The sequence below is a fragment of the Camelina sativa genome, chromosome 1 (genome assembly GCF_000633955.1).
Source record: "Camelina sativa cultivar DH55 chromosome 1, Cs, whole genome shotgun sequence".
Classification (NCBI taxonomy): Eukaryota; Viridiplantae; Streptophyta; class Magnoliopsida; order Brassicales; family Brassicaceae; genus Camelina; species Camelina sativa.
Genome location: NC_025685.1, coordinates 9,744,815 through 9,757,017, shown reverse-complemented (window position 1 = coordinate 9,757,017; position 12,203 = coordinate 9,744,815). Strand labels below are relative to the sequence as shown.

The 12,203-nt window shown below is 35.8% G+C and overlaps 2 protein-coding genes across 2 annotated transcripts; both read right to left on the bottom strand.

The window, feature by feature from the left end:
* LOC104785864 (serine/threonine-protein kinase Nek6) lies at window positions 299-3,102 on the bottom strand. Its single transcript, XM_010511152.2, has 12 exons — window positions 2,614-3,102; window positions 2,451-2,517; window positions 2,285-2,350; window positions 2,147-2,190; window positions 2,020-2,065; window positions 1,846-1,926; window positions 1,677-1,769; window positions 1,518-1,599; window positions 1,390-1,439; window positions 1,230-1,303; window positions 1,095-1,146; window positions 299-996 (listed from the first exon to the last, which is right to left on the bottom strand). Exons 1-12 carry the CDS (start codon window positions 2,730-2,732, stop codon window positions 484-486), a joined length of 1,287 nt encoding a protein of 428 aa, XP_010509454.1. The 5' UTR covers window positions 2,733-3,102; the 3' UTR covers window positions 299-483.
* Window positions 4,977-5,473, bottom strand: LOC104785852 (leucine-rich repeat extensin-like protein 1). The gene has a single exon (XM_019226929.1). It carries the CDS (start codon window positions 5,463-5,465, stop codon window positions 4,977-4,979), a length of 489 nt encoding a protein of 162 aa, XP_019082474.1. The 5' UTR covers window positions 5,466-5,473.

The window sequence follows — 12,203 nt, the reverse complement described above, 5'->3', positions numbered from 1 at the left end:
AAAAAAAAACAAGAAATCATGGAGATGAAGAACGTCAACAACATGTTTGTGGCCCTATTTATCTCGGCCGTGTTAGTGAGCTCAGTCACCGCGGCTACAATGGAGTCTCCAGCACCATCACCAGGTGGTTCCTCCGGTGCCGACGTAGCTTTCCCAGTTGTTGGCTCCATCGTTGCTGCATCACTCTCCGCCTTCTTGGCTCTTCTCTTGCAGTAAAAAGGAAGACAAGAGTCCTTGATCGATGAGAAGGAGATATATAACAAAATTCATTTTTTGTTCTGATTTTGTTCCTTGAATCTATGACAAATAACCCATTTTGATGTATAATCTCATTGTGTAACTTATTACACGAATATTTATGAGTATATGATGATTAATAACACTATTTCTATCAAATTTTATGAATCTGATCAAAAACTTCATTGCTTTTTGGATTAATGTCTTTAATACACGAAGTGGTGGTTACATGAAAGTTGCATGTGGTTAGTTTTGATTGGTTTCATCATCGTTTTGCTTTCTCTTTACATTCATGAGACTCTTTGTAAGCCAGATCGCGGTTTCTCTTGATGAAACTGTTTCATCTCCAAAAGGTTTCAAGACTCCTTCAAGCTCATCAAACTTCTCTTGCCTAAGTAAACCTGCACAAAGCTCCAACAAAGATTCCAATGCTTCTGCCCTCTCCTCGCTTTTCGGACTTTTCCTCTGAAACTCGCGTAGCAGCGTTAATGTGCTAATCAATGACATCTCTTGGCTCTTTGCTGGTCTCTCCTTTTCATTTGAAGAAGAACTTGTATCCTTGTTTCTCTTCTCTCTTTCCTCTGCTTCTTGATTATGTTTAATGGGTGTTTTTAATGATTTGGTCTTGGGAGGGAGACCTGTTCTGTTTTCGTAGGTGTTGTGTTCTGATTTGGATACAACTGGTTTGAAAACTGGAGACAGATTTTGGCATTGTGCAAGATATGGCTGTAAGTGAGGATGTCTTAACAATTCAGCAGCCTATATATACAGACATTTTTCATTTAAGAAAGTTAGAAGGAACCATGGAAGTAAAGTTTCAAAGAGAAGAATAAAACTAATGGAACTCAGTAACTCACAGTTGGTCTATGTTCAGGGCTCTTGCGCAACATACTTTTGATCAATCGTTTTCTGAAAACCATATTAGAAATTCATAACATCAACACTCAAAAGCTTGTTTTCAGTAGTAAACTATATTGTATTTGTGTACTTACAATGAAGAGGAATACATGACCGGGAGAGGAGAAAGCGAAGATCGGTTAATCTTGTTGATGAGTCCTGCCATGTCCTGTTAGCAAAAGAGAGATCACATTTTTTAGAAACTTGAAAGGAACTGCAGATTTAACACGTCAAAAACGGGGGAAAGATTCTTACAGGAGCCTTGAAAGCCGGTTGATGTGCAGCTACTTCAAACATACAACAACCTGTAAAGCCAAAATCTTTATGAGAAACCAAGAACAAGAAATTTTAAAGAAACTACAAGTTAGGATTGTGTATTAAACCTAAAGACCAAATATCAGATTTGTAGCCATAAGGTATATCTGCAAGAAGTTCAGGGCACATGTAGTTTGGTGTTCCCACCATCTACAAAAACAAGAAAATGGTTCAGCAATACTTCGGCCAAAAAACTATAAATCCCAATGGAATATGAGCATTATTACCGAGGAAGCAAGATCGTCTTTGCCAAGAAGTTTTGCTAAGCCAAAGTCACCTAATCGAACCTCGTTGTCTTTAGTGAGGAATATGTTGGAGCACTGGAAAATTTTGAATTGTTGTGTTAATGGATGCTCTGTACAAAAGAAGCATAGAGAGTAATAGAAGTTGAGTTACCTTAAGGTCTCGGTGAAGAACTCGATTGTTATGGAGGTAATCTATAGCCAATAATAGCTGCACCATCCATCTACAGAGTTTCTACAGAGAAGAACAAAGATCATTCTTAGTTAGTTTCAATGCCAACTCATCATTTGTTTTAGACCAAATAGATTCTTTAATGAGTTTGCTAACTTCTTCGGATGCAAATACTCCTCTTGACTTCTTTATCATTTGAGTCCTGCATTTACCAAAGTCAGCTAAATAAACCATCACCAAAGAATAAACCATCATTTGACATTATGTAAATAATTTGCCTTACATGTCTCCACCCTCGCAATAACTAGTTACAATGCATACACAATCCTGCATAAACCAATCCAAAAATCCCTAAACAGTTCAGAATTTTATACGAAATTTGCGCTTAGATTACAAGCTTTGAACAAGAAGAAAATATCACCTTTTCAACCCATGAATCTTTGTACTCCACAATATAAGGACTCTTAAGCTTTGATATCAAACTCATCTGCATCATAACAAAAAAAAAAAAAAAAAAATTGATATTCAAGAATCATCGTTGGATATAATCAAGATCACAAATAAAAAAAGCTTGGTAATATATTAACCTCTTGGATCGCAGCAAGCTTGCATCTCTCTGTTTGTCTAGCCAAACGAATCTTCTTCACCACATACCTACAAAAAAACCATAGATATTTTTTTTAATCTCAAACAAGATCCGAACAGCATATTTACATACAAACTACAAAACTGAGTTCTTTTAAAACTCACTTTCGTCTCTCGGACTTGTGAATGACAAGAAAAGCAGAACCGAAAGCGCCTCTTCCGATCTGTTCAACGACTTCATAATCATCCATCTTGGAAACTGTCTCACTTATCTTGTTTGCCATAAGAGATCTTCCTTCTGTCGGTTTAAAAGGATCAAACTTTCACAAGTTGTAACTGTTCAATGGAGCCTCTAAGTTGTAGGGTATTCATATAAAACACATGAGCATTAATGAGAGAATCAAGAATTAAAGAATCAGGCAAGAAGAACAAAAACAAAAGAAAACTGGGACCCTTAAACCAAATCTTGATTTTGAAATATCGTGAAGAAGAAAGTTTCGTAATTTCTTCTTTTGAACAAGATGAGGAGGGAAGATTTGAAGATGAAGCAAAGAAAAGGACCAGAGAGAAAATGTGAAGATAAATTATTTTATTTTATTTTTATTTTTTTTGGTCAGCAGAGAGGGAAAGTTATTTAAATGAAAGGAAAATAAAATAGAGGAAGACGAAATGTTCAATTGACAGGTACCAAAGCAAATTTTGCTTGAGGTTTCAGACTGTTGTTGTTGACATGTTTGTTGTTATCATTACATTTAGTCCCTTCTTTTTATTGTTGTTGACAAGTCTCTTTCTCACTTTTACACTTTTTAACAAAAAAAACATTCTCTGAGTTGATGTTTTTGTTTTATTATCTTATCACTTGGGTCGTTAAGGGAATAAGAATTTATCAAATTTAATTCTCTTGAGTGTAGTTTATTTGACCCCAATGTGAATTTCGTGACTTTTGTTAGATAATCGTTTTACCAACCAAAGAATATCTATACAGTCTCAAGATCTTCTCTTATTAGTGTTTTGGTTGGACCATATCCTTTACTCTGATGGTTGGACCATATCGTAACTCTTTTGGTTAGAAGTTAGAACAACCAAATAATAAAATATTGTATAGATATGGTCATCAGAATCCAGTCAAATCAACCTGCTTATTGCGAGTAATGAAAGTTATACATTTGTTTAACAAATAGGCTTTTAGTTTTAGGCTTTTCTATGTGACATAAATAACTCCCCTGGTCACACCGTTTCTGCTATTAGTCGGCTATAGGACGTGTGTGCGTGCGATTAATGGCCCAAATTTTTATTTAATTTTCCACAAGCGTTACTTTAAGGCAAAGCCCAACACGGTTCCAATTTTTTAAAAGTCAAATCTAGTAAATACCTCTTTCGGGTTTTTTATTATTGGTAGAGAAATTTCTTTAAATACCACTAAAAAGTTTTTTTTTCTCAAAAATATCATATTTTAATTTTTTTTCTAAAAATATCATATTTTAGTTTTTTTTCTAAAAATAACATATTTTAGTTTTTTTTCAAAAATACCACAAAAGTTTTTTTTTCCAAAATTACCATAAACACAAAAAAAATTAATTTTTAAGGATGTCGAATTTCTTTTTTAGGTTTGGGTTGACACATTCAATTTTAGGATATAGTTTTTAGGGGTAGGGTTTAGTATTTAGAATTTAGGAATTAGTTTTTAGTATTAGAACTTTAGTTCAATTATGTGTTATTTTTGGAAAAAGTACATTTTAATGGTATTTTTGAGAAAAAACCTAAATTATGGTATTTTTGGAATAAAAACCTATTTTAGTGGTATTTATGACAATTGCCCTTATTTGTATTTTTATTTCTTTTTATTTGTTGAAAGAATTAGTTGTACTTTTGAAATTTTCAAACGAATTTAAATTATGAGCTCAAAATTTCTAAATGTAATAAAACTATTTTTCAGTTTTTTTTTTTGTTAAATCATATAGGAGTAGAAGAAAAATATCATATTCAAAACATACATATCCTCACACACAATTTCGACCACAAATATATCAGCTAATTAAAACCACATTTTTTGCTAAACCTAAACAGACTGACTATTGACTTGCTAGTGCGATTTTGAGATTACTGAGTTACTCAGTTGAGGGGCTAGTTTGTGTAAAGCAATACGATCAATGTATTTATCATCTTCCACAAAATGTTATAATATCTCAAACCAAAAGTTACGATGAAACAACATAGAATATATAAATAATACTGGTTATATAATTTACTCGTTAATATATAATATAAGTTAAAATTTATGTTTCTTAGATCTACATGCGTAACTATATTTAGTCGATATCAAAATTTGCAATTATCACAACATGAAAAGAAACAATGCAATACAACAAAAGGTCACGTTAAACAAACCGTTATTGCATAACTTAACTCACATTAATTACGAAAGAGCAAAAACAACATTCGTGATTGAAATATATATAGAAGAAACATCGGGTTAATTTAGAGACATCAAAGACATCACATCACTAATGCACTATGTCTTTAACGCTTCATATCAACCACCACCATGGTCTGGCGGGCGGAGGTGGATACACTTTTCCGTATCTTGAGGGTGGTGGTGGTGGAGATTTCCTGTAATAGTAGGCTTGGTAAGCTTGAGGAGGAGGAAGATCAATCGGAGAAGGGTAGATCGGAGTAGGAGGAAGAGGAAGATCCACAGATGGAAAATAAACCGAAGTAGGAGGAGGAGGAAGATCAGCTGGAGGAGGATAGATCGGAGATGGAGGAGGAGGAAGATCCGCTGGAGGAGAATAAACTGGAGTAGGAGGAGGGGGAAGATCAGCCGGAGGAGAATAGACTGGCGTAGGAGGAGGAGGAAGATCAGCCGGAGGAGAATAGACCGGAGATGGAAGAGGGGAATGTTCCGGTTGGTAGTTAGTGTATGTTTGTAGGAGCTTACGGTTGTTATTGGCTTCACCAAGTGTGATTAGAGTGGCCAAGAGAAAAACTATGGTGAAGGGAAGACCTTGGGACACCATCTTTAATGGTTTTGTTCTTTGTACTCAATGACAATGTTAAGTTCCTAGACATAACTATATATGTTTATATATGTAATTATTCCATTGGAAGCTCTTTTGATTAGAGAGTTAATTAGAGGATTCCCACTAACTTTTAACGTTTTATTCTAATGTAGTTCTTAAGTATATGTTGAGCGGCCTTTTGCTGTTTTTATTTGCATTTTAAATGCCTCTTCTTTGCCAAGCTAGTTGACGTCTCCCCTTTAGATGATAGTGAGCTTTCTTAAGAAGTGGTATTAAAATATCAAGAGAAAGGTTTATTCTTTTGGGTTTTATACAAGTTTAATTTTATATTATCACTACAACAAACATGGGTATTAATAGCAGACGATTAATACTATGATATGGTTATTATAGCGTTTTCATGAATGCTATTAAAACAAACAATATAATAGAGGGGCTATATATCATTTTATAGCATATATTAATTGATATATTATAATGTTTAATAACACATATATTGTGTTATATTTAAATATATAATAATATTGTTTGCCTGCTATATGTACGATAATCGTAGCTATCTATTCTTGCTATGATTTAATTTTTAGTAGCTCTATGTTAATGCCAGTTGATTATTTATCTTAGCATCGGTGTTGAGCTATTTGTATATGAGTTGTAGCTTTTATTATGTGCTACTAAGTAAGTGTACAATGACTTCATCTGCCTGCTATAACTATCAATTAGGTTTGTCTTCTTGTTAATATTAATTGTTCTCTATACAGAATATTCAAATGAAATTACAATTTGAAAGTATAGAAACATGTGATAAAGCTGAAATTGTATTCCAGAATAGAAAATATCAAACATTGTTATGATACACAAAGAGCATACTATCCAATTCCAGAAATCACAAACAAAGAACACAAGTCTCATTTGTCACAACAACGAAAGTAGAAAATCATACGGTTCTTACTCGACATCAAATGATGACAACATTTTCTTCAGGCCATGCTATAGTGGTACCAATAGCATCCTCCATACACTCAATAGCAGAATTAGACCTCCAAACCTTTGCATCAGGCACCTTGACTACATCAATCCACACACGAACTGCATTATGACCCAAGGGAACAAAATGCACTAACTGATCTGGGTTGTTTGAAGACCAACGTCCTTATGCAACAACCATATTCTGACCAATAATGTCCAGCAGTTTGCACTTCTGATCCTCCTTTACAATCTGTTTCAGAGAAGTATGCTGCATCGTATAAATAATATGCAGAGTTTACCAAAGGCATCAGTGCTAACGATCATAAAATATTTTATAAGTAACAAAACATTGAAATTTACCTTCTGAGATGAACTTGAAGGAGATTGTGAAAGTGGTTTTGAACTCTTCACAGGAGCTGCTGGTGTGGGTACTTGTGACTGCGTGCGAGGAGATGTTGTACCTGGTGCCTCTGTACCTAGATCTTCGATTATAACTCTGTTGACTGGCCATGCTACAAACGACTTCAAAGAGTCATGAAGATTTGAGAGTTCTTATGTTGGCCGCTAAAGAAATGTCTCAGGTTCATTAACCGCATCCACAAAAACTTTAATGGCATTTGGTCCAAGAGGAATGCCATTCACCAAAGCTTTAGGATCACGAGTCTGCCAACGGCCTTCAGCAACAAGTTTATCATCATTTGATAGCCAATGTAGAAGTTTGCACTTGTATATGAAAGTTGTATTTAGGCTCTGTTAAACAAAATAATTCCAATATAGAAAAATATTACTAGATTTAAGAACACTAAAACCTAGAGATCAAATCCTAAGTACAATCAATCAGATTAAGAAAAAATTACCTTAGGCGGAATGTCTTGCGGTCCTAACTCCTTCTCAATAGCATCAACACAATCCTGAGACCACGCAATAGTTTCTCCTACAGCTTGACCAATACTAAACATATTAACTGCATGTCTCCAAAGGAATGCATCTTCTTGAAAAGCAGTCTCAACCAACACCTTCACTGAATTAGGGCCCAACGCTACATTGTTGACGAAGTCCATGTGATCAAAAGACAGAATACAACCCTCGACTACTTTAACTTTATAGCCAGACCAATCATACAAAATGCACTTAGGCTGCGGTTTTTGGTTTACACTCTACAAAGGTAAATAATAGTTAGAATCTGTTAACCATTCAATGAATAATCTCAGCAAATCTCATTATATATTAACACTTACTCTTGGTGCTGAATGTTCACCAACTTCTGAAAATTGACGCTGTAAAATGAGAAGGAATATAATTAGTTACCATTTTATTATACCATTAATCTAATGAGACAAACTTACAGACTTACAGGACTATTCAGTTTCACAAGAGCATCTTGTAATTCATTGACCTGCTGCTGCAACTGAATTTGGTTCTGTTGCATTTGAGTCACATACTTGCTTTTCATCTGGAAACAAGCAAGTTTGGTCATACTCATTCCTCTACCCATTGCTCTCAGGCGTCCAGGATTTTCAGGTCCCAATATCTGAGCAAGAGTGTCTTCTTTTGGGTTTGATAATGATGATGATAGAGCATCAGACAGAACGAACTCATTTGCCATTTCCTATTAAATGTCGGACTTATGTTCATAGAGGTAAATTATATTGAAAAACGTAGAAGAGAGGATCATAAAAGAATGACTTACAATCTTTGCAGCAGCATCCGTGTTCACTACTGTCCCATCCTTTTTAGTTCGTGACTTGACCCACACATTCAGTCTAGTCACTTCATATGTGCTATCTCTTCTCTGTGTAGTTATTATAACACACATTCAGATGCATTAACAAACCATTGTCAGAACTGGTGTTCAAAATATATTGATAGTCAGTGAGTGACACTTACCAAATCTTTGACCAATCTAACCATTCCTTTACGGCTACATGTGTGAGGAATCTGCTTACGTCTTCTTTCCTTGTATGAATCACTAACAGCCTATATAAAAGTATTAGCACATTAACTGTGGAAAATAAATTAAGTACAAGTTAGTACCTTAAATTTTGGACTAATCTTCTCTTTGACAAATTTCTTCCACTCTGCTGTAGGAATATTGTTTGGTCGCAGCTTCATTCTTTTTACATTGTTCAGAGCTTTCCTAATCTGATTAACCAACCGTGACTTAGAGGCCCTCCATAAACATCCCATCTGCTTCAAAACAGTCGTTTTCTCATATTCTCCATCTAGTTTAAACCGTATCTACAATAAAGTAAAAAAGAATACAGGTAAGATAAGAGTATTTAATTATAGCAAATAAATTGTGATTGTGACTGAAATTAAAATACCTGAACAGATTTCCATAGAACTGTCTTCAACTCTTCACCAATTTTCCTCCAATCATTTATCACAACAGGAACATGTTCTCTTAAAACAGGAATATTTTTCTATCCATATCAGTGAGAGTGAATGAGGTTCCAGCTGATATAGGACGACCTTCGAGGATGGAGTGATTCTCATACTCAGTGTTCCTCTCCTCTTTTCTTCTACATTTGTTGTCGTCTTCAAGAAATCATAGCAGAACTTCATGCATTCTTCTGCAATATATGACTCAGCTATACACCCCTCTGGTCTTGCTGGGTTTCTAACGTAGTCTTTCAATACTTTCATGTACCTGTTTGTAATGAACAACAATAAGTCCAATTAGATTCAGTATGTTAGTCTTGAAGATGATACTAAAATAAAAAAGGACACTACCTCTCAAATGGATACATCCATCGGAAATGGACAGGACCAGCTAGTCGGGCTTCTCTTTCTAGATGCACACACAAGTGTATCATGCTGTCAAAGAAACTAGGTGGCTAAAATCTTTCAAACATGCATAGAGTCTCCACAATTTCTGTTTCCATTATTTGGAGTTGTTCTATATCAATCACTCTTTGGCACAATACGTTGAAGAATGCGCATAGGCGGAAAATGGCTATTCTAGGACCCTTAGGAAGTAAACCTCTAACAGCAACTGGTAGCAGTTGTTGCACCAAGACGTGGTAATTATGAGATTTAAGTCCCATCACTTTACACTCTTCCAATGATACACAAATAGATATGTTAGAGCAATAGCCATCCGGACCTTTAAAATCAAAGAACCGCTTACAGAATATTTTTTTTTTCTGACTTTGACAAAGACCAAGGACCTGCGGGAAGTAGTGTCCTTTTAATCCATCCTTTGAATTGCCGCAATGTAACAATGTGGCAATCAAGCTTGCAGCCACATTTCTCTCCACATGCATCACATCTATGTTATGTCTTACCGGGAGCTCATTGTCAAGATAAAGCATAAAATAGAGTAATCAGTTGAAAGTCATATACAAGTGATGACAATGGAAACTCTATAAGTGATGACAATGGAAACTCTATAAGTATTTTACATACCTCCCAATAAGGCAATGTGAAGAATACTGATTTTTTCTTCCATCTAGATAACTCCTCTTCATCTTTTTCTACTAAGTTTTCTTCTTCATCATCAGATTCACTGTATTCATCTTCGTTATCAGATGGTATGTCACAAGCAGCTCTAGATCTCTTTTTCCCAGTCTCTTTTCTATTACCAAAATCATTCTTATAGTTTCTCAATAGTATGGAAATATTTCTACATGTGAGTATCCTTCCCTTTGTTCCATACTTTTCTTTACCATCAAACCAACTCTTCTTTCCTCGAAATCTATGTGACGGAGACAAACTTTTTCGGTGGCACATATATACAAACTTCCTACTATGACTCAACCACAAACTATATGTGTGCTTCCCAAATATAGGACAACCCATTTTACCCTTTACTTTGCAACCAACAAGATTTCCATATGCTGGGAAATCACTTATGGTCCAAAGCAGCATCGCCCTCAACGTAAAAGTTGTTTTACTAAATGCATCGTAAGCTATCTCACCTTTAGACCACAAATGATTTAAATCTTCTATAAGAGGTTCTAAGTAAACATATATACTATTACCAGGTTGGTGCGGTCCATGAATCAACAAACTAAGCATGATGTTTTCCTCCTTCATACATAAGTCAGGAGCCATGTTATAATTAACGAGCAACACATGCCAACTACTGTATCGGCTGTTCTTCATGTTGAAGGGGTTAAACCCATCAGTAGAGAATCCAAGTCGCAAGTTCCTCTGCTCAGCTGCGAAAGAAGGATACTTGTCATTCATTGACTTCCATGTTACTGAGTCTACTTGATGGCGCAATTTCCCGTCAGTGCTCTTGTTATTGAAATGCCATCTCAAATCCGCAGCCACTTTCTCCGATCTGAACATCCTTTTCAAAAGAGGGATTATTGGAAAGTACCTCAAAACCTTCTGTGGAACACCCTTTTTGACTTCCTGAGTGTGCATGTTGGTCTTCCATCTTGAAGACTTGCATTTTGGACAAGTTTCAACCTTCTTCAGCTTCTTTCTGAATAAGCAGCAGTCGTTCACACAAGCATGAATCTTTTGATATCCCATATCAAAAGATTTCAGAAACTTCTTGACGTCATAGGTTGATGTGTGCAGTACATTGTCTTCAGGTAACATTTTTGGTAAAGTTTCCAGTAAATCATCGAAGCTCTTGTCTGACCAGCCATTCTGAGTTTTAATCCGAAACAGTGTAACTGTAGCTGATAGCTTGCTATGATTCACACACATTGGATACAATGGCATTTCAGCTTCTGCAAGTTTTGCTAAAAACTCATCTTCTTGCCTATCATCACCCTCAACAGCCTCACATAAATCTGAACCCTTACAAGCTAAATCTTCATCAGACCATTTAGTAGCTTCGTATAAACCCAGAATCTCAGCATTCCATACTTTATCTTGACCTTCTACCAAACCAACAGAATCTCCATGGTGAAACCAATCAGTACGTCTCTTGTAAGCCTCATCAATTCCATGTATAACTAAATGAGACACAACCTCGTTGCATGTATGGCGCTCTAAACTGCGGCATCTGGCACACAGACAAAATATCTTTTCATTAACTGCTAATTTGGCACTAACAGCTTCAACAAAACATCGAGCACCACTCTCATATGCAGAATCAACCCTTGAGTTCATGTAAGAGAAAAGTATAAGAAAAAGAAATAAGTATCACAACACTAGTCCAAATGCATAAACAAAACACTTTTAACAATTATACTTACATGTTTAAGTGCACCCATGCCTTGTCCAACATTTTTCTTAAAAATCCTACTTTCCCTTGACACAGTTCAAACGGTATAGGATACAAGCAACAATTACCACAAGTTAAACATATTTACGACAATCAATCACAGAGACACTACAAATACAAAAGGATACAAAAGGCCAAGAAATCGATAGATGTGTCTAACCTCTATAGTGATTGTATTCTTCCCCCGATATCTGAGAACCCACACCTATTAACAAGACACACTACTGTAATTACAGCAGCCAACGAAACACACTGCTGTGTATTGCTACTATGGACTCACTTTCAACTCACCTGAAAGTCAGATCTGAGGACAGCTGATGCGAATTAAGAGAATGAGACAGATCGAATCGAGATGGCGAGCAATAGAGTCGGCGGAGATGGCGAGAGATCTAGAGGATGAAATCGACGGAGATGGAGAAGATAAAATCGACGTAGATGGCGAGAGATGGAGAAGATGAACTCGACGGAGATGACGAGCAATGGAATCTCCGGAGACGGCGAGCAAAGGAGTCCGCGAAGATGACGAACAAACGAGTCGACGGAGAACTCAAAGGTTTTGTCTTTTTTTTTTTTTTTTT

Excerpts from the sequence above, each read along its gene's own strand:
- LOC104785864 (XM_010511152.2), bottom strand. The coding sequence starts at position 2,732 with ATGGCAAACAAGATAAGTGAGACAGTTTCCAAGATGGATGATTATGAA. Across the intron at positions 2,351-2,450 it reads AGCTTGCTGCGATCCAAGAG|ATGAGTTTGATATCAAAGCT; the intron begins GTTAATATATTA and ends GTTATGATGCAG. Across the intron at positions 1,770-1,845 it reads TTCTTCACCGAGACCTTAAG|TGCTCCAACATATTCCTCAC; the intron begins GTAACTCAACTT and ends AAAATTTTCCAG.
- LOC104785852 (XM_019226929.1), bottom strand. The coding sequence starts at position 5,465 with ATGGTGTCCCAAGGTCTTCCCTTCACCATAGTTTTTCTCTTGGCCACT.